The sequence below is a fragment of the Rosa rugosa genome, chromosome 4 (assembly GCF_958449725.1).
Source record: "Rosa rugosa chromosome 4, drRosRugo1.1, whole genome shotgun sequence".
Lineage (NCBI taxonomy): Eukaryota > Viridiplantae > Streptophyta > Magnoliopsida > Rosales > Rosaceae > Rosa > Rosa rugosa.
In genome coordinates, this window is record NC_084823.1 from 3138717 (window position 1) to 3161287 (window position 22571).

Genomic DNA, 22571 nt, shown 5'->3' on the forward strand with positions numbered 1-22571 from the left:
AGCTCCAATGCACAAACATTGGGTGGCCATGAATCATCAACCACCGCCCATTCCAACAAAATCACTTACAATAAAGCCTACTAGAGAATATTCTTATGCATTAGTCTAGCCCTATAGCCCAATCTAACACGTCAAATCACCCGCTGCCTCCTACTACAGTTGACAAAAGAATAATTGACCTTGCCGACCCTTATACCAAAATCAACGTACCATGTCCCGCGGCCGTGAACTTTGCGCTTTGAATTACATCCCACTTTGACATCTTTGTAAGGAATTGAAATTCACACTCCTTATTTTACAATTCAAACTCTATGTTTTTTTTTTTTAGTATCTCAATATCACATTTTTACCATCTACACTACAAAAAGACAAAAATTAATATATTAAAAAAAAAGAAACATAGAGTGTAAATTGTAAAAGAAATAGTGAATTTCACTCTCCTATTTCTGACATCTCACTATCCATAACTCTCACATAAAAAATAGTCAAATTTTTACCATCAACATTCAGCTTGAAACATCTCATTCCAAGCTTGCATAAACTTTTCATTTTGAGGTTTACTGCTTAACCTGCATTGGCATTATTAATCCTTAGTACTCTTTATATTTTTTATTTTATTCGTAGTGAAAGACATTAGAAATTTCATTAATAGTGAAGATTACAGCAATTTAATGACCATCCAAGAAACAACTTTTTATTGGAAAAACAGAAACCTCATTTAGGTTAGGAAACACAAAACGAAGTTGGCTACTTGTCTGACGGCTCTCAGGCGCTAGTAGTGATGGCACCATGCCTTGCTACTTGCTAGTGTGTGTCGAGGGCAGCCAGACAGGCTTCTGATTTGCTTGTGCTCTTGTTTTTCTGTCATAGTTACTATCGTGGCTAGCTTCTTTTGGTGTTGTGGGTTTTCTTCCTTTGGTGGTGGCTGTGGCGTCAGTGGCGATATCAGGGGCTGGGTTGTGTGAATCTATTTGTAGTAGGAGGATGGTTCTTCGATTATGGACTAATTGATACTGGGAGAGTAATAAGGGATACTAATGGTGAGCGGATCAGTGGTTTCAAGGTGAACATTGGGACAAGTGAGGTGCTTCCAGCTGAAGCTTGATAGACTACAACTTGTTGTAACTTTGTATATTAGCAAATTAGAAATTGATTCAGATTTTGCAAATTTGGTGACACTTTTGAATATTGAGATTGTAGATTTACATCTTCTGGGAACTATTAAGAGGGTGATGAGTTTATTTGATATTCTGCTCCTTAAGCAATATAAAGAGAGGGTAATGTGGTTGCAGATATCATTGCCAAAAAGAGTGTTCAACATACTTGTGAGATCGATTTCCACTTTTCAAAATCCCTATAATTTAGCTAATGCTCTCAGGCGACATTTAAACTTTTTCTTTGGGGTGTCAGGGGTTCTTCCATCACCCTGCTTCACCCAAAAAAAAAAAAAACAAAAGGTATTATTTAAGACATAATTTTTAATTTGTTACCCTGTGTTTCATTTTAATGTCAATTTCCTACCCTATATTTTATTTAGCCAATTTGCTATCTTAGATTTCAAAATTAGCTAAATTGCTATCCTTGGATTTACTATTAAACCAAATTGGCATTATGATAAAATCGAATGCAGCAAATCGGCTATTAAACATTACTTAATGATATTCTAGGTGTTACTAGATCTATGCAAGTCTGTGGGCTAGGGTTTAGGCTCTTGGGCCAAACCTATGTTTCTAGTTTTTTTTCTAATTACAATAAATTTCCTTGTATCAGGAACCTAACGAGTGTAGTTTGGCTTGTCTATTCGCTATGTTTTTTCCATAGGTTATAGGCTCGCTTTTAAGTGAGCGATAAGTTCAAATATAGTTGGTCTATCCTATGTGTCACTGTGGCTCCTCCACGAAACCTTATCCTGGCCATTATTATGTGTAAGCGGGTGGGTATGATACGTATACCCGAGAAAATCAGTATTGGGTTCTGGGATTAATATGACAATATCCGAAACCGACCCAACCCAACCCAACCCAACCCAAATGCTACCCATAGCTCATGGGTTTAAGCCTTTGTACACTTCTCAGGCCCAGACCAGAGTTTACTGATAAACAAAGATACATAACTCTTCTCGGCGGTGACAGAAAATCAAAAACATCAATGGCCTCTCTTCTCTCACCTCTCCGCTTTCGCCATTTTCTATACAGAAGGCCTAAACTTAAACCCCCTTATCCACTCTCCTCCATACCTTCTTCCGCTTCTTTCAAACCCCTCCTCAAACTGCGCCCTCGCTTCCCTCCCTATTTACACTCCTGCCACTGCTCCTTCACCGCCTCTTCCCCACTCGCAGACTCCGACTACAAAACCCAGACGCTGCTGCTTCTCGGCAAAGACGAGCGAGCAGCAGTAGTGACTGGGTCCCAGCCGCAGCCGGAGAGCGCGAGCACAATCGCCGCCATTGTGACGTCAGTTGGGGGCCCACCCGGCGCGGTTGGGATCGTGCGGCTGTCCGGTCCGTCCGCGGTGGCCGTCGTCGGCCGCGTGTTCCGTCCGAGCAAGAAAAAGAGAAAGAGCAAGAGCTCTGGTGCTGAGCCGTGGCGACCCACTAGTCATGTGATCGAATACGGCGTCGTTTTGGACCCCAACGGCAATGTCGTCGACGAGGTACTTCAAAGTCTCTAGCTTTAGGGTTTAGGGTTTAAAGTCTCTTACTTTTAAGGTTTAGAATTTAGGGTTTAAAGTCTATTACTTTTAGTGAATGAGTATTGGTTATAGGATTGATATGTGATGTGGGTTATATCTGGATTAATGGGGTAGGTTTTAGCTGTGCCAATGTTGGCCCCGAGATCATATACACGTGAAGATGTGGTGGAGCTTCAATGCCATGGGACTCAAGTGTGTCTGAACCGGGTTCTCAGAGCTTGTTTAGAAGCTGGAGCAAGGCTTGCGGAACCAGGTGACTTCATTTATTACTCACACATTTAGCTTAGCTGAAATGAAATGGAACTTTTAGCTTCGAAATGTGCCACTTTTGTGATAAGATTTTAAGTAAATACAAAAGAGTTACTTATCACATGTAACACGACATTTTTTATTGTTCCTATCAGGTGAGTTTACTTTGCGTGCTTTTCTCAATGGCCGCTTGGACCTGACCCAAGCTGAAAATGTTGACAAACTCATTTCGGCCAAGTCTGTGGCTGCAGCAGATGCAGCACTGGCCGCGATTCAGGCATGTCTCTGTTTTTTCCTGCAATTATCCAACCCCTTTGTTTGAGAAAATGATAAACCAACATTGTAAACTTTTCTATATTGGCAGGGTGGCTTTTCTTCCATGGTAAAATCTGTAAGATTTCAGTGCATTGAGTTGCTTACTGAAATTGAAGCCCGGTTAGATTTTGATGATGAGATGCCACCGCTTGATATCAATGAAGTTGTAAATAAAATACATTCCATGTCACAAGATGTTGAGAGTGCTCTAGAGACGGCCAATTATGACCAACTTCTGCAATCTGGATTACAGGTACAATTTCTGACCTTTTTTTTTCATACTTTTGTACTACGGCTATATTCATACGTCATATGAACAGTTATGTTGTTTGTATATCTGGTTTAAAGCAAGTCATTATTCTATGCATGCCCTTATGTGCACAATTTTGAATACTTTAGCTAAAGTTTAGGACGTCGATATGATAGTGATAAGTTTGTTTAGTTATGGTAAGTAAATGATGGGGTTTTCAGTTTTCTTGAAAAGAAGTCTATGTGGTGCCTTAGTTATTAGTTCCCAAGATATAGTTCTCTTTTTTTATTAAACTCTACTTTATTTCTTGAGGGGGACTGCTCATTGTGTTTTATGGTAGTCTGGCTACGTAGTTGCTGTACCCTTTTATATCTTTAACGTTTTGAATGTAGATACCTTGTATGTTTCCATTATCTGCAATTCTGAAATGCTTCTGATTTGTGGTGCTCTTTTGAATATATTGCAGATAGCAATTCTGGGCCGTCCAAATGTTGGGAAATCAAGCCTCCTCAATGCATGGAGCAAAGTATGTGGTGGCGGTTTATATATAATATATTTTTTTTCCTGTTATTGTGTGTGATTGCCATAATTTCACATGCTTGCTTATATTTGTAGATATATGTGAGTATCACTATCACACATTGAATATTTTGAAATCTCATAAATCTTAATTCTTGGAAAGACTCTGCATAAATGGTTTTGTAGAATGTGAAGCCTCTTTGAAGAATGTGATATGTAAACTACTGAAGTTATCTCCACCTAATTATGTCCAAAAACATGCAAGCTAAATGGAAGATTTGGGTTTTACAGATACCTCTATAAATATTGAATCACATAAGCAGTGAAACAGTTGGTATAAATCATGTGAGGCTAGATTTGTCAATGAATAAGCACTCCGTTTAGCTAACGGGCTAAACCTGAGTGGATGCTATTATTTTTGAGTCTTCAGACTTTCTATATTAACTTTGTTGGCTTTTATTGTGGGTGTGTGATAATGTTAGAAGAAACAATTATATTGCAAGAGGAAGGAAATTTATAGTGAAAGACCATGGGTGTTTTACTAATGTGGTGTTTCCTCTTTGATTGTTCTTTTTATCTGTTTAGCAATTTCTGGAAGCATGAGATGTTATTGAATGCTGCTTCTTTATTTTAGCGTGCAGACTGAGAGAGCTATAGTTACAGAAGTTGCTGGGACCACTCGGGATGTGGTTGAAGCCAGTATTACAGTTAGTGGTATTCCTGTAACCCTTCTTGATACAGCAGGCATCAGGGAAACCGCTGACATAGTGGAGAAAATTGGTAAACTCTCTCTCTTTGCTCAATATCAGGCTTGATATCCTCATGTTGATGTCATACATGATGGAACATGAAACCAACATAGTTAATTTTTTTTTTTTTCAAAAAAGAACAAGAAGCCAAGTTTGGCTCTACTGGACTTCTATTTTAGTAACATAAGATTCCGGTTGTTTTCATTATAGACCAATTTAAACTGGTAGGCTATTGGGCATCCTATGAAGAGTGAGATACTTCACTGTAATCCATGTTGGGTGTTTTGTCTTTGCTGCTTAGAAGGTCCCCAAGAAAATTTTTGAGTTTCAATTTTATAGTGCAAACTAGGATAGCACCTAAGTTTGATTGTTCAGTTCGATCCACAATTGCATTTATTCCGAGTTTTCGTGATGTAATTACCGATCAGTTGACAAGTGTAATGCTGCTAATTTGATATCTATTGCTGACAGCCAATGATATCCGGTTTTGTGTATGCTTCTTTTATTATGGCACTGTGGGTATTGCTATTGCATATCTAAATTCCTTAATCTCCTTTATATCACAGGGGTGGAGAGGTCTGAAGCAGTTGCTATGGGTGCTGATGTCATTATTATGGCAATAAGTGCTCTTGATGGCTGGAGTCCAGAAGACTCTGAACTTCTTGACAGAATCCAATCTAACAAGGTTCTCTCTCATTCCTCTTGTCATATGAATATGCCTGTATCTGCATTTGTTGATCCTTGTCTTTGATTATGCAAACTGTTACTCAGAATGTACAATTCTCTTCTGTTGTGGTTCACAGAAATCGACTGGATCTTCAACCCCAATGATCCTTGTAATTAACAAAATAGATTGTGTTGCATCTGATTGCTTGGAGCGGGTTCAAAAAAATGTCGGTTCTTTCAATAAGCGTGTCTTGACATCTGCCATCACTGGTCAAGGAATCCAAGATTTGGAGAAGGCAATATTAGATATTGTTGGTCTCAACAAATTTCCTGCAGGGAGTCGAAGGTGGACTGTGAACCAGGTTAGGAATTCGTTAAATTTATATATTATGGTGTCTGTGTTCTGTACCGTTTCTTACGCACCAAACTTGAAAGCATTTGCTGGTAACTAAGATTCTGATTGTTGTATTAAATTTTGATGACTCATCAGAGACAATGCGAGCAGCTTGTCCGAACCAAAGAGGCTCTTGCAAGGTTGAAATCCTCTATAGAGGAGGAAATTCCTTTTGACTTCTGGACGATTGATTTGAGGGAAGCTGCAATGGCCCTTGGCCAAATAAGTGGAGAAGACATTTCGGAGGAGGTTTTGACCAATATTTTTGGCAAGTTCTGCATTGGTAAATAGAAGAGCTAGAAAATGTATTGATCTGTAGAAAGTTTTGTACTATGTTAGATACTTAGATATTAAGGGATAGACGATTCTTTATCATGAACAATAAAGTTCATAAGAAATTTTTGATGGAATTACAATGTCATGAATTCTCTTTTGTTTTATTCCGGGGTTTATCTCTAAATACAGTAGTTTTCACACTTTTAGTGACATGGTAGGGTATGAGATCTCAGAAAAATGGCCTTGTGGTGGCTTAATGCAATATGGAAATGCCCCCACCAAATGTTCTTTGGACGGCAATGTATAGATGACAAGAAAAGCATTGTATGGCAAGAAAAACAAAAGAGACGGCTGCCACTTAAATTCAACCCAGATAGTACAAAACAAAGGCATGATATATATATTCATTCATTCTTCAGAAAAGTAAAGCAAAATGTGTTTCAAAATAGGAAAAGAACTGACAAAGCAGGAACTCAAGGAGAGGGAAAAGGTAAGGAAAGCCAAGGAGAAGGAGAAGAGGAAAAGAATAGAACAGGAGAAAGAGAAGGAGAAGAAGAGGCTGGAACAAGAGATGAAAAAGAAGCAAGAGAAAGAGAAGAAGAAACGCGAAGAGTTGAAACGAAAAGAAAAGGAGAAGGCGAAGATGAAGATGAAGCACAAGATGAAGAAATGAGCAACTGAACTGGATTTCTACACTGTTAAAATAGTCTTAAGTTACAGTATTATTTTCTTTTTCAACTTAATTTTTGGCCAAGTCATTCTTGCCTATGGAAATAAAGAAGCATGATAGATGGCAATTCTAGTAGTTTCATTAAGCTTTGTGTCCCTTAAAAGTTGAGTTGAATCATCTCCTTCTCCTGATACTCTCATGGATATACACATCGGTGACGCTTTCTACATCGGCAAAAATGTAATAATATACTGAGAACATCTTTGCTAACGACTAATTTGAGAAATTTTATTATGTACTGTGATTCTGTGAATACCATTTCCGACGAGTGATGACATTTCGTTTGCTGGAAAGACGTTTGGCGACGACGGATACACCGGGAGAGGTGCTATTATATACTAGAGAACACATTTGCCGACGGTTGTTCGTCGGCAAGAATGTCATTACATATTGGGAATACTATTGCCGATGATCTATTCGGGCATTAAACATTTCCCGACGACTTTTTCATCGGAAATGGTTTTATTATTATTGGGAATACCATTGGTTTCTTAAGACTTAAGAGTAATAATATTGGCTTGACCGCTAGGATACCGGGAACACTACAAAGAAATGATAACATGATTCTTAGAGTTCGAGTGATCTATTCAAACAGTTCAGTATGCTTAAGACAGAGAAAAACGAACGAGGCAACATGAATTAATAATTATAAACGGGAATAATGAACAATTCTTACAGGATATTACAAACTATATCATAACTTTATTTTCAAGCATTAATCAGCCATGTAGGAAAATAATGAAACAGAACCTGCAAATGCTGGTTGTTTTCTTCTTTAAGCTATCTATTCCCCTTATATTTTACTTGTGGTTGTGACAAACAAAATTTACAATTTGGAGAGAGACTACTCCCTAAAACCCTCTGCCTTAATATACAATGAAGCTTTCTCTAACAGCCAACTAGATCATTGATGCGTCTGATATGCAAGCAGCCATTGTTTTCTTACAGCAACTAATTGAAATGCAGCTATCTATGATTCAGGCACATACAGCACAACAATTTGCAGGACTCTGGTCACGCATGCCATCAACCAAGCACCTTCCGGAGTTCCTCAACCAACAATGATCTGCTTGATGGCTCAACCTGCATTATATTTTGATCATTAGCTCCAGGTGGCTACAGATACATGTGATGATATTTGTAAAAAAGAATAAACATGATGATTTACCTTGCTTAGAAGGGCAGCAAGACCTTGAGGTAGGGCTTGCAAATCAGATGCTGAGTTGCCAATGGTTGCCAATTGAAGCAATACCTTCTGGACCCGCAATTCTTTTAGTTTACCCTCATAATTAGTTTGATCATCCTTCCATCTAAAGAAAGTTTCATCATCCTCCCACGCATTTTCCCTGCCTCTTGAAATATCAGAACTCAAAAACCAGCCCTTGATCAAATCCATTGCAGATCTATGTGACAGCTGTTCACCAGCAGCATCTCTCACTATCTTGATGAGTGAGTCATCGGCAATTCTCCGACACAATCTCTTGTAGAAGAAAGATCGAGAGCTGGCCCACTCCAAAACTCCTCTGATTACCCCTTTTGCAGCCATCCTCAGAGACGTATCATGAAGTTCTGCAAATTTGGTAGCTATCTGAGTGTAGACGGGCAAAAGCTGTTTTTCTCGGGATCGTATCTGAAACTGTAGGGATTCAACGTTCTCATTCACCCGACAGCTTCTGGCTTCCTGAAGCCTAGTCTTTAGTTGGATCAGCTGTTGGTCAAGCCTACCCATGCACTCCAGCAATTCCTTGTTCCTAAACTTGATCTCGATCATCCCCTCTGGCTCAAGCACATTTCCTCTAGCCGTTCGATCAGCATACATTTCAATATGGTCCGGATTTATCCGGCTATCAACGACCACCCATGCTCCACCGCGGAGCTCACCCATCATTGGGATGAATACAAAAATGGGCTGTTTGTAAGTCCTTAGGTTCTCCACAATGGTTGATCCAGCCTGAAGGATCCCTTCGAAAAGGTCTCTCTGCCCACCAGAAAAGCCTCTCCAGTTGGCAAGAATGAAAAGTGGGAGTCCTTCTCTGTTGAAATCTAATAATGCTTGGGCAGTCTTAGTTGCAGAATCAGGAAACCATACTTGTCCAGCCTGAGGAACAACCCTCTCATGGGAATCAAGCTGGCCTGGATCAGCAGGAATAATTTGCATCACCGTCTGTGTCTCAACAGCAACAATTCCCACAGGGATTCCTCCAAGCTTCGCCCTTCCAGTAACAACCGTCCTTGCCCAGCCTTCTAGCGTCTCAACAAAGCTGTCTTTGTCAAATATACCCCCCATCCAGTTCCCATTACCATTCAGAGCACCCGAAATCGCAGCACGAGGATCACATGAATTCTCGGGGCAGTACTCCACACGCCTTTCTGGAGGATCCAAGGGAATTGAAATGGGGAGTGGACCACCAACATGGGGAGGAACATAGCTCAGCCACTTTAGAATAGCAGATATTCCTTCAAGATCATCAGCTACCGTTAGATGTACAACCCCATTAGTTCCCATAATTTTAGGTCCTCCAAGCTGCATATGGGAGCTGTAAACCTCCCGGCCAAGTAGTTTGTTTAATGCAGAGAAACCAGTTAAAATGATGGGCTGATCAAGCCTCTGGATGCACCGCATCCCAAGTCTTGCAAGATAAGCACCTATCCCTACAGTTCTGCCCGTCACATATGTTAAGGTAAAGGTTTCCATATATGCCCTCGAATATGCACCAGCAATTGCCCCACTTCCAGTCAAGCTCTCAACCCCCAAGCCGTCCTCCTTTCCAACAATGGTATCTATCACCCATCTGGTTTCGCCATTTGCTAGGTTTAATTCATGCGCTATCACAGATGATCCAATCCGAGCATAATCCTCAGAGGTTAAATACACATATTGAAAACCACGTTCGGGGCTTGATTCATCAGACCAGCCCACTTTAAAACAGGATTTGACTTCTTCAGCAACCCCAATACGGGCACCTGAGTTTGCTGCCAAGTATATTAGAGGCAATTTCTCAGCACAAGCAAGCTCAGTTACTGCAAAGAAGAATGCATCCTCCCTTGGGCCAAAAGATCCAGCTTTGTAGGTGACATCATTTGCAACAACAAATATCCTCCTTCCAGAAGGGAACTCAGGGGTAGACATCTCCATAAACCAGGCTATCATACCAACATCATTGAGTCCAGGTGGACGCTCTACGGTATTGAGAGGAGTACCCCAGCTGCCTTTTTGGTCAGCGAATTTGAGCTCTGTGACCTTGAGAATTTTACCCTTCGGTTTGTCAACACCTGGTGACTGGGATGCCCATGACTGGTCCAAGGCCGTCTCAAATGCCTATGAAAAACATATCAACTCAAGTTAGTTTTTACTTTTTACCATATCTGTAAATTGTGGAGAACATAAAATTATTTATTGAAAAAGAAAAAAAAATTTATCCGATATCTCACCAGAGGAAAATCATAGCAGTAAGTGGTGTTGGTTCTCCTGGCCAACAGACGTTTTCGGTCTATAATTCCCAAAGGCTGATAGTGCGCATTCACTGGTACACCATGCAGGGGACCCTGTACAGAGACTGAATGGTATACCGCTCCCTGTTTGCTGGTATCTTCTAGTTCCCGATATATCTGAATATCATGTTAACCAAACGTACAATCATGATTCATAATCCATATTCACAATATAGACAATAAATCATTAAATAAATTCACTTTAATACTGACATTGCAAACGTTTTTACTTGAAATATGATCTTTATTTAACGATGAAAGAATCGTATATCAGTAGACTATTTCATGTATTTTTTTTTTTTTAAAGGAAAAACAAATAATATAAATGTGCTGTGAATATATAGCAAAAGAGCGGTCTGTTATTAGAAAATTCTTATCAGACAACACATTGATAAGATTCATCTTTTAGCAAAACCTATGTTTAACCTATGATCTGAATCATTGATACTAATAAGGGCCATCTCTCTGCAAACCAACCAAAGAATTTTTAACTTTAAAATTTAAGCATATTCTTCAACAAAATGTATGCGATATATATAAACATACATGTACAGTGCAGGTATGACCAGTCACATTTGTCACGACAACCCTCCAAGCAACGTTTGCCTCTCCAGAGGATGCCATCCACAGCTTCACTTCCCACTCACAAACACCCAACCTATGCATCCTTACACCAACTGATGTGTGGATTTCACGTGCAAGTTCTTCCAAGATGGCCTCCACAACAGTTTCTTCTTGTTGAGCATCTAAATCAACTCTCCTGCAAAATAACCCCCATAAGAAATTCTAGAAAGTTTGCTGTCTTATCTCGGATGAAAATAAATTGGATAGGAAAAAGAAATAATTACTTGTGGTAAGGCAGCAGATCATTAATTTGTTGCTCACGTAAGATATAAAGATACATATGGGTGTGGTCAGATTTGACAGTGGCATTGTGCGAATTCAGTTCCAACTCTTCCATTGCTGTTGATAAGGACCTCAAGATGCTCCTCGAAGTAAATGATAAAGAAAATTGGTTACTAGCTGTTGCAATGTCTAGCCGTTGAAATCCAGAGAACCCTTCATTTGTTGTGGGCTGCCTGACAAGTGTTCTGAGGAACATCCTTTGGATTGGTAGTGGCTTGTCTACAACGGTGTACAAGTGCCATTGACGGTCACGAGATGGGGTATACTGTATATTCTCATAGCCTTTAAGCTTGTCCTGGATCAGAAGAGATTATTCAGTTACTTCATATCAAGGGTTAAGTGGAAACATTTTCTCACTATTAATATAAAAGCTGGGGATAAAGCCAGGAAATTACTAACCAATTCAAGGTAAATAGATAGAGGAGGTTCTAGGTGACGCAATAGGGGTTCTTCTTCATAATAGAGCTTCTCTGATGACCAGTGGAAGGAGTGCCTCATAGGGGCCCGCCCTTCATCCCTTTGTATGATACAACTAATTACTGTGACACCTGCACTGTGTAGACTGGAGGCTACTCCTTGCTCTTTAAGTATTTTGGCTAACTTCTTAATTCTTTCTTGAGCCTGATCCTCGTCACCACTGGCAAGCATCAAAAGACAATGCTGGTCAAGAAGGTTTTTAACTATGGGTTCTGTTTGGCATGTCTTTGCAGATAGAAAAAGAAATTAATAATATCCGTCCACCTATACCAATCCAAGTCAAAATTGGACTTACTATGTTATGAATCAATCAAGATAGAACCTAAGGATCGCAGATAAAGTATATACTATTACATGTAAACACACTCCCAAGATTCATTGCATGATTAACTTTTAGTTGCAAACATCAAGGCTAATAAAATGGACAGGTATAGTACCTATCCTGAAGTAGACTCATCTGATTGTTGATGCCAACCAAAGCAATATGCATCATATTACCAAAGCCACTTGGTTCAGTAGATCCATTTGGAGTTGCTTCATGAAGGTTATGAGACATTTCCTTCAGTGCGCCACTAATAATTGCTGGAAGAAACTGAAGAGATTTTATTATAACCATGACTCCCCATTTCCTCTCCTCGTGTTTCTGAAGGAATGTTTTATCAACTGATTGACCTTCAATCTCATGTTTCCTCTCAACAGGTTCTTCCGAGAACTCCCATGAAGCTATTAGACCAGATCTGTGCCACTGCATCCTGACACTCCCCTTTACAAGGTAGGGCTGATGACGAATAAAAAGTTAAATGAAATTGGCTATCGAAAAGAAAGTAAGCAGAAACTCAGAAGTGGTGAACCACAGTACCTGGTATAACCGGCGTACATAACTCTCGACAACTCGCCTCTGAAGGGTGTGATCACCATGATCAAAGAGACCTACAAGGGCATCTTCAACTGCCAAAGGTGCACTCACAAGATCCTCCATTCGTTCATTTATGGCACTTTTCCTCTTTGGAGTATCCATGGTTTCACCATCCTCAGTAAACATCTCCAATTCAGAAAGACTTCTAGCAATGCTAGAACGAAGTTCACTCAATTTGGTTTGCTCCATAAGCTGACTTGCTTTTAGTGCCAACTGTAGATTTTAAAGTGGAATTAGGACTCTTCAAAAAATTAAGCATATTAGTCTGAAGAAAAGTAATAACCATTGCTTACTAACGATATGAGGATTGTATTTGAAAACTTAAAAAACAAGAAAGAAAGATCAGCATATTAAAATCTACTAGTTTAAGCAATTTGGTTAAATCGGTGCAATAGCCAACCTGAGAATAGTTTGTATGGTTAAGTTGAGAAAACCGAATTAGCTTCTCCCTGTATGCAGCAGGGTTGGGGTACACCAGTTGTTCCATGAGTCGTAGAATCAACTTATTTTTATTCTTTACACCCTGAAAGCACATGACACACAGTACTATTACAAAATAATTGAATGACACATGGGAAAGGCAAGCAAACCGAGCATGTTTTACTTTAAGTACCTGATGAGAGAGCACAATTTCCACAACCTTCAACAGATCTTTCTTATATTGAAGTCGAAGGCGCTCAATCACATCAGCCTGGAGCAAAGAAATATTAGAATATTAGGAATCAAGCATCAGAATTAAATTTTACAAATTTACAACATTCAAATCCATATGGGCAGCCTCAAGTCTCTAATTTACCAGGATGCAGTAAAACTACAAAGCTAAATACCAAGCTCAAAGTCCAGTGATCAGTACTCAATAAATTTGTTTACTATAATTTGATCAAGTATATATAAAACAGAGTAGCAAAATCAAAAGAAAGAAAAAAAAAATAACTGACAAAAAATAATTAGGTTCACTATAATTGATTACATGGCCAAAGTGGCAAACAAAGGATTGGAAGTGATACACCACCTTATAATAAAAATAATAAATAAAATAAAATAAAACTGAATAACCTGAATGTTGTCACTGAATAATTCTTCAACTGACAGATACTCTTCAAAGAGGGATTGAACAATAACTCGGGCATGACTTTCTCTTCCACCTTCATAAGACGTCACAAGGCTCATCAAAGGTTCAACAAGCCTTTCTTGGGCTCCTTTTTCTTTATCAGGACAGGAGAATAGATGGGCCTGCAGAGACATAAGACCAACATTCTTATGAAGTTGAAATTTTTTTTTTAAAAAAATCTAAACTAAGGAGTTTGAATACAGAACTCACCTCAAGAACACCACGCAACAATTTGGCAGGGAAATCAACATTCTGAGAGCTAGAAATCAACTCAAAATCCTTAAACTTTGATTCCAGCTGTAAAATAAATTGAAAGAAGAGATATGAGTAAAGACTCTTTTGGGAGAATAAATCAGAGGGAAAACCACCCCATCTCTCCTTACTTCATTTTTGAGATTCTTGGGTAGGCGGGTTGCCAAAACAGCCAAGCATTCTTGCCATTGAAGGAAAGGGAGTTCAGGACTATCTAGGCAATTGAGCAAGTTTTGCACTACCTGAGATAGATAACAAACTCATCAATAAGGCAGGTTTAAGAATAATGTAAGATCTACCAAATGATATTATAGACTGGAAAAAGCACAGTTTAAAACAGATCTCTAAATATTATGTTTTACATTGAAAGAGAACTCACTTCATCAATGTTATGCTCATAACCAGCAAGAATCATTCGGGCTGCGTTTAAGCTTGCAGCACATCTTTGATGAACTTTACCAGAAATTGCAGTTGGAGGCCCCAGGACGGGGAAGCTTCCACGGAAAGGTTCTGTCTTTCTCACAGCTGAAGGATCATCTAAATCAAGCCTTGCAATAAGTTCACCAGCCTACGTAACGAACATAACTTTTTTACTTCCACTAAGAGATGAATGTCTTTTTGTTCTTTCCTTTTTCTATTTATTGAAAAATTGGAATGTGATTTACCTGCATTGCTTGGCCTTCAGACAATTGAAAGTGGATAACTCCAGAAGCAGGTGAAAGTAGAGGCATACACATCTTCATAACCTCAACCTCTGCATATGGTGTATCAGCATCGATATGACTATCATCAGCAACCAGGAACCTCAACAGCTTGCATGGTGTCTCTGCTATTAACTTGGATGGATCGTGATCGTTCTAGATTCAACAAAGGTCAACTATTCAGCATAAGTAATGTGAGAGCAAGCAAGTGATACGAGGAAAGAAGAGAAATGGAGGAACCTGAAGCAAGCAAGTCCTTCCATCAATAAGAAGACGAGTTCCAGCTGCTTCTTCCTCTGCATATATAATGTGACTGTTTCCATCCAACTGAAACAACATTTAAGTAATAAGTAACAGCAGCAACTGATGGGTGCAATTATACAGTATGTACCAAGTATTGGTGCAAAAGATACTGTGGATGCAGCAAATCGTAAGAATATATTAGCATGAAGACATTGACAGGACTAACATGATTGAGGACATTTCTAGAGGTGCCAAAAGTCACTTCTTTCTAAATTCCAACATTTGACGTACTTCTTTAATCATAATGATAATTACTTGTATAGATAAATAGTCCCACGATAAAATAAGTAATACACAATGTGAGCAAGAGCAGAATCACCTTTGAAGCTACAATATGAAATTATAAAGAGGATACTTATACTTGCCTGCATCAGTAATCCTCCATCGCGTAAAGTATGTATCTCTGCTTCAACCTCTGACTCATTCATCCGCAATCTATAGCTCCCAGGACCCCCTCTCACCATGTCAATCTAGAATAGTTGATTGTTGATTATATATAACTATTGATTCTACCAATAACAAATCTCCTAAAGGTCCTAAAAAATAAATTAGAAATCCTTGGAATGAAGCAACATTATAGGAAAAAATACCGTGTATTTGCTCCCCTCAATGTTCAAAGACACTTGTGAATGGACAAATGATATATGCTGCAACCAGGATCATAATTGACAAAAATTAATTAGAAAAAGACACATAAATCATCTATGTAGATAGGAATTTTTACACAACCATACCTTAGGTGGGATTTGCCCTTTCTCAAGATAGCCGATATAATCTGAAACCATCGCCGCACTACTAGCAGATGCTTTCTGAACACGGCATAGTAGGAATCATAAGGGACGCACTTTGCAAATGGAATAATAAAAATTAAACAACTAGTGAAAATAGTGGCACTTACAGAAAGAGTCCCTCCAATTACAGACAAATACCAAGGAGGCCTTTCTGTTCTAACTCGCATAGCAATTCTACTATCCAACCAACCTGTGTGGATTTTATTTTCTCTGTAATCTGAAGCCTACATAACATGTGTAAAAACGTTACTTGGCATTTCATGAAAACATTATGTCTTTTACATTATCTATTTCATTAAAAGTGGTATTGATTTTTTTCAGAGATATTGCGAAGTTTACATGTAAAAGATCTATTGAATAATCCACATTTGTACGAATTTCTCCTCGAATTTGAATTTCCTTCAGCCCAAGAACCATATTTGCAATAGCTAGAGCTCGAGACTCTCCAAATGCAAAAACATGTCCTGGAGAACAAAAGTATAATTTGAAAATTGAAATATGTTAGCATCAGAGACTGACAACTGATTTTTATAAACCACAGTGAAAACATTTCTGTTCATAATCTTTCTGAAAGAAGTGTTATGTGTTACAATTTATATCCATATATAACTTGAGCAAAGAGCCAAAGAGAATCACATTAAGACATAACAAATCTTAACCAAGAAAATATCCACCACCAGAATGATCTTAGAAAGCAAAACATTGGCCAAGTAGATTGAAGACTATGCATTGAGCTTTTCAGACTGTACGGTCCTACATTATTTAGATTGTCTTTTAGCTATTACCCAATAAAATAGAAATTAAAAACATAACAGTATACTTACCAAATTGAGAATCTGAGTACTCATGAATCCCCCCTCCAGACTGCAAGTCAAAACATCTATCAGAATTAGTCTGAGAATTATATTTTCCTTCTTTCTATATCTTTTCTGAGGAAATGCATTGTTATCAACTTGCAAGATTTTACCTTAACAGAAAAGTACGCCCAAACATTTGGCTTGCTTTTAAAACTCAGCTCCTGCATATAGTAGAGTAACTCAGTGTAGGTCCCTCAAAGCATTATGGGAAAGAAAGAAAAGGTGAAACTGACTAGTCATGATAACAAACCTGAACTTTCCCACTAGTAGGTTTAAAGCCATCATCTGGATCCTCACTTGTTACACGCACAGCAACACAATGACCTTTTGGCCTTGTAGATTCTGCCTTGTCAAAGTCAAATGGGGTGGCAACAACTGACGTCCTTCTCCAAGCATCATATCCGCTACCATGTTCCATTCCATAGAACCGCCTTATCTCTAATCAAATGAATAAATGAAAAAGAAAACTTGACCAAATTAAAAGTTTGACTCAAATATATAAATATATATTTGAAAAAAAGAAATCCAGAAATTAAGATGATACCAGGAATTTGCCAGAGGGGAATGCCCATCCCAACTGCAACTTGGGCTGCTGGCAGATTTATTTCTGCTATCCACTCAGTGACTGGGTGCTCCACCTAATTGAATTAAATCTACACATTTAGCACTCTCGAAACTAAATGTCTTGAGAAAAAGATGCAAGAATAGAAGCTCAGTTTGCCCATGCATAGGCAGTAGTAGAAGCTATATGAAATTCTTGCGATTCTACTGATCATATGATTTCAATTTTTTCTAAGAGGTTGCTTTAAGACTGGTGGCTTGGGTAGCATATAAAAAGCATAGTTGTCTTTCTATCTTACTTGAAGCACACACAATACATTTGTCAATGTATTATTCAATGACCAAAACAAATTTAAAACGGTGTTTAACAAGAACCATAAGCTAAAATGAGACTGCAGCCAAAGTTAAGGCTTGAATCGAAATAACATACCTGCAACCGAGGGTTCAACTCTAAGAAATAGTACTCGCCAGTGTCCATACTGTACAGATACTCAACAGTAGCTGCTCCAACATAGTTAACACTTTTAGCCAACCTTCGAGCCGCCTGCTCCAACTTTTTAATTGTCTCTGGTGGAGCTACAGTTATTGGACCCTCCTCAATAATCTATAGAACATAAAACAATAAAAATTATTCTTCATCAGAAAACAATTCCAATAGCCAATACAGTGCACTAATAAACAAGAACAAGAAAACTTTAGTTGAAAAAAGAAGAGTATCCGAAGTCCTTAATAGACTAAATAAGTGAATAGTGAAACACATCATATCAAGTTTACTATGTCACAGCAAGACTACCTTCTGGTGCCTCCTTTGAACACTGCAATCACGGCTGTGCAAAGCTGCAACATTTCCATGCTGATCACATAGTAACTGGACTTCTAAATGTCGGCTCTGATAGACAAAATAAATCATTAGTTAAATTGGCAATATATGAGCTGAGTCCAACTATTAAGCTCATCTATATTAAAATGCAAAAGATGATCTAACCTGGGATGCGACTTTCATTATGAATATGGGAGATCCAGGAACTTCACCCTGGACTTGCTTGAACAATGCCCTAACTTCATCATCATTATGGACCTAGAAAGGTCAAAAAATTCAATCAGCGAATTTCTCAAAAAGGCGTGGTAAAGATTCAATCAAACTGATTAACAAGTTAGATAAGCTAATGAAACTCATTCCAGGCTTAGCGAACGGGTTATTGCATATAGTATTGTTTTTTTTTTTTCCCTTCGTTGTTTGGCTTTTGAGAAAACTTTGCCTATATAAGATTAAAAGCTAGATTACAACTTTGTCAAGTAAATAATATAAGTTCAGAAGAAACCAAAAAACAAAAAGGGCAACAATGTCATGCATGAAGCAAACCTTTCTTATGCCTTTACCACCACCACCCCATGATGCCTTAATCATGGCTGGGTAACCAACAACCTGACAACTTGCAATCGCTTCCTCTGTTGTGTAAACACATGCTTCCCGATACATTTCATCTGGGATCGTAACCAGGCAGCTGTCTGAAGCAATTTTCACCTGGAAATCAGATATTAACAATATTATATCTGCAACAATACTGCAACAGAAACCATAGGAAAAACAGGGCACAAATTTCAGTGAAAAATTATACATGTGATCCACTCCATGGAAGGGTGGGTACTTCAGCAGCTTGAGCAATTAATGATGAACCAATTTTATCTCCTAATGCTGCCATAGATACAGCTGGTGGACCGAGAAATATGATGCCCTTTGCAGTCAATGCATCTGGAAGCTCAGGGATCTCAGATGCATGGCCCCAACCAGGCCAAACTGCATCAACATGTGTTATCTCTGCCATCTGGGTAGTAAAGAATAACGAGTTCATGTGAATCACTAATAAGTTCTACATAAACTCACGAAATGTTTCAGAACTACAAGTAAAGTAATACAGCATCTTATGTCATGTTCAATTTATTATCCAATTTTATTATCCAATGAAGTGGTATGCAATGAGGCTACTTTGGTAACTAGAAATGCTCTCAGTTTGAGATATTCGGTTGATAATACACCAATACATTGGGAGAAATATAGTGTTAGATGACAATGGCAAAATAATGAAGCATGGTTTACTGAATTAGCTCAATTTGCTTCACATTTGGTAGCCAATGAAACAAAGAGCCAGAAAATCTGTTCAGGAATTGCAACCATGTTAGGGAGGAAGTATCTGCTTTAGAGGTCAAAAACTTTGCTCAAGTGAACTCCACATTTTTCACAGTGACAGATACAACAAGAGATATAGCTCACAAGTATAGAAACACGACTCCCATCTCTATCTACTAGGAATTCTGGCAAAAATAGCCCATCAATAGCCTCATTAATTAATAGTTTTATTACCTAAATTATTAACCCACATTTTTATATTATCTTCTTTACTATTAAAATCCATTGACAAAAAAACAAATGTAAAATCAAACCAGGGTCCTGGATTTATTGGGATTTTTGCTTTCTGGTCACACTTTATAGTAATAAAAGAAAAAATATGGAAACACATGAAAGTATATAAGAGTTAAGAGCTTAGCATACACACCTCTACAATGAGTTGCACATTGGCATAGTTATTATTGTTAGTTCCACCAGGAACTTCCACAAACTGATCAGCAATTCTAATGTGTTCTGCATTGATTCTCATGTCTTCTGGTGTGGCCATGGCCACCAACAAAACAGCCTTTTCTGTACCAAATGTTTCATAAGCCCACGTCCTCACACTACGTATAAACTTGACTGCTGCCATTCCATTGTTTGCTATTAAAATGCTATGGATTGGCTTCTTCCCACCAAGGGCATAGCAGAACTCCTCAACTGCAGGTGCTGCAGCAGGGGACCTGATTGATAGTCCCCCATTTACGTAACCATTATTACGAGGAAGACTAACAGTTGTCAACAATCTCCTTTGAGCTTCCGACATCCTGCAGAGCAATAAATCAATTCATCAACCGGGCCAATTTAACTTCAAGGAACAAATTTGATGAATCTCCTTCACTATAGAAACCAAATAAGCTGTCCAAAAATATATTGATTGATTAAAGTTTTTGCAATTCTGAATTGGACCCTTCCTAACCTCCCCCCTATTTTTTTTCCCCCATCAAACATAAAGCAATCAACTTAATTTATCATCAAACATAAACAATCAACTTCATGATCCTAATTGCAAGATAGTAGCAAATTTAAACATCAACCTGGTTAAAACTTGGGTGGCGTTTCGATACTTGCATCTAATTTTATGCCACCATTATGAACTCTAATTTGAGCTGTAATGCTACACTAACTGAACCTTAGACAATTCAAACACATCCTAAAGGTATAGTCTTTGGGTGCAGTGTAGCATAAACATCAACTTCAATCGAATAGGAGAAAAGGAACAAGTACAACGTTGTTCAACCACAAACTCCATAAAGGTGCAGACTGGTTTCCAAATCCACACCAAACACATAAAGACACGATCTTTCGGAGTCTTCAATACCAACTCCAATCCCAACTATAACTAAACTACTTCCCAACTACTTATGTCCAACCAAAAAAAAAAAAAGACTTGCAAAAACGCAATTCAGAAAAAAAAAGAAAGAAAAGCAAATTCCTTTAAAGGGTTAGAGGAAATGGGTGGCAGACCTTGATGAAGAAAAATGAAGCAGGAGGTTCAACCTTGATCAAACTGCTTCAAATTGGTATCTGGGTAGTAAGCATTACCTTGAATCAAGAGGCAGAGCTATTCAGAATTTCAGAGAGAACCCAGAATGTGTATGTGTTTGTGTGAATGTGAAAAAGTGAGGAATGATGATCATAGAGAGAGAGTGGTACAGAAACTAGTCTGGACCCAATTTTAGTTTTTAAATGAATTGTAGAGAGGTAGGTGTGGGTTTGGGAGGAGGGCTCTGTGTTTTTGCTAGTTTTAACGGCTTTAATAAGGACTTGCACGTGGTATCTGCCTCTGCCACACCATCTTCAGTTGTTAGAAGTAACTCCCAGCTACCCCCGTCCCTTCTGTCTCTCTCTGTCTTTCTTTCTCTCTCTAAGTCTAAGTCTAATCAAAGATGGATCAACAAGGTGGGTCTGTCTTCTAATGCTCCTCAAATCAACTTCCCTCGACTTTTCTTTTAAACCCCCAATTTGGGTCACCAGACGTACATCATGATTCATGAATGAAAGAGTTAATTTTGCACTTGCCGAGTCTTGACTGTGTGTTGGGTGGTGAGGTAAACCAACCCTTCCGCCCCTTCTGTATTAGATAGTTCTATGAGATTATATAACTATATATCCATAATATTGTAAATTTTTATTTATTTTACAATATCGGAAAATAGGGCTTCATAAGTGAAGCTATGGCTTTCGACTTTTCATTTTTGAAAATTGAAACCGCACTAGGAATTTCATTAACCTTTCATATCGGTTTGGTTTTAATTATTTACAAATTGCTCTGACGTTAAATTTTTTTGAAGAAAAATCTTAAACATGTTGATTACAATTGGAATGTAGAACGCATTCCAGAGCATGATCAATCCAAACCGAGTCATGATCTTCATCAAAAGCTACACTAGCTAGCCTATAAGCTACCACATTACAAGTTCTAGGAGTAAAATAAATCTGTAAATCTTGAATGGACAACATAATCAACTTTATATCATCAATGATTGCAGCATGATCTAGCAATTCATACCTCGGGCAGACGATAACGAAGTTTATTTCTAACATAAAATTTTATTTTTTTCATTTATAATTGACATAGTTTATTCAAAAATCATACGAGCACAGTAAATAGTTAGTGCACTCATAACTCATTCGTATTCTCAACTCAAACATGAATACATCATATTATATAAGGATAGTATATACTCAATGCAGCTTATCCACAAGCCACAACTCAAGCATGAATGTGTGGAATAAAAAAGAAATCCTTCAATTAGCCCTCACTTACCAGACACGCAATTGGGGTACAAACAAAGACTAGAAACGTCATAGAAACATATAGAAGTTAAACCAGACTCACACATGCTTAATGAAATTTTGATAGAAAACTAGAAAATAACTAGCTCTTTCCCTTTCGAGTTGGAGCTTGAAGCAATATCAACCTTGTTGAGCTTTGGCCATAATTTTTTCTTAGCTGCCCTTGTCTTCTCACTGCCATTATCAGCCTTTGCTGCCTTCTTTTTTTCACCATACAACAACTTGTTCTTGCTACCAGCAAGCCTGCCTCGCTTCCTTTTCAACTAACCACTATTATCCTCATTTTGCACCACCAACACCAGTCCCAAGTTCTCCGGATCCAAATTCAAATTTCTTCCCCACTGCAAGGCTAGTTTCATTTTATGAGGAGAAATAGAGACACCTTCTTCCTCCCTACCC

General features: G+C 38.3%; 2 protein-coding genes across 3 annotated transcripts; one reads left to right on the plus strand and one right to left on the minus strand.

The window, feature by feature from the left end:
* Positions 1 to 2113: 2113 nt before the first annotated feature.
* On the plus strand, positions 2114 to 6273 carry LOC133707264 (uncharacterized). The gene is made up of 9 exons (XM_062132822.1): positions 2114 to 2652; positions 2806 to 2944; positions 3096 to 3217; positions 3305 to 3508; positions 3972 to 4031; positions 4666 to 4804; positions 5340 to 5458; positions 5577 to 5801; positions 5930 to 6273. The coding sequence occupies exons 1-9, from the start codon at positions 2149 to 2151 to the stop codon at positions 6122 to 6124; spliced, it is 1707 nt and encodes a 568-aa protein (XP_061988806.1). The 5' UTR covers positions 2114 to 2148; the 3' UTR covers positions 6125 to 6273.
* A 1183-nt stretch (positions 6274 to 7456) lies between these two features.
* LOC133743517 (acetyl-CoA carboxylase 1-like) lies at positions 7457 to 21414 on the minus strand. 2 transcript variants are annotated; one of them, XM_062171489.1, is made up of 32 exons: positions 20919 to 21414; positions 19762 to 20140; positions 18826 to 19032; positions 18570 to 18731; positions 18192 to 18284; positions 18000 to 18095; positions 17637 to 17810; positions 17190 to 17283; positions 16896 to 17083; positions 16756 to 16806; positions 16613 to 16652; positions 16128 to 16252; positions 15896 to 16012; positions 15732 to 15806; positions 15588 to 15644; positions 15363 to 15467; positions 14935 to 15021; positions 14659 to 14850; positions 14373 to 14561; positions 14125 to 14235; positions 13952 to 14038; positions 13687 to 13863; positions 13244 to 13321; positions 13031 to 13153; positions 12574 to 12843; positions 12152 to 12492; positions 11637 to 11874; positions 11180 to 11532; positions 10878 to 11091; positions 10272 to 10448; positions 8008 to 10158; positions 7457 to 7922 (listed from the first exon to the last, which is right to left on the minus strand). In XM_062171489.1, exons 2-32 carry the CDS (start codon positions 20137 to 20139, stop codon positions 7866 to 7868), a joined length of 6807 nt encoding a protein of 2268 aa, XP_062027473.1. In that variant the 5' UTR covers position 20140; positions 20919 to 21414; the 3' UTR covers positions 7457 to 7865. The 2 variants fall into 2 exon arrangements, with proteins under 2 accessions (XP_062027473.1, XP_062027472.1); XM_062171488.1 differs by having other exon boundaries at positions 20841 to 21414.
* Between the last annotated feature and the right edge of the window lie 1157 nt (positions 21415 to 22571).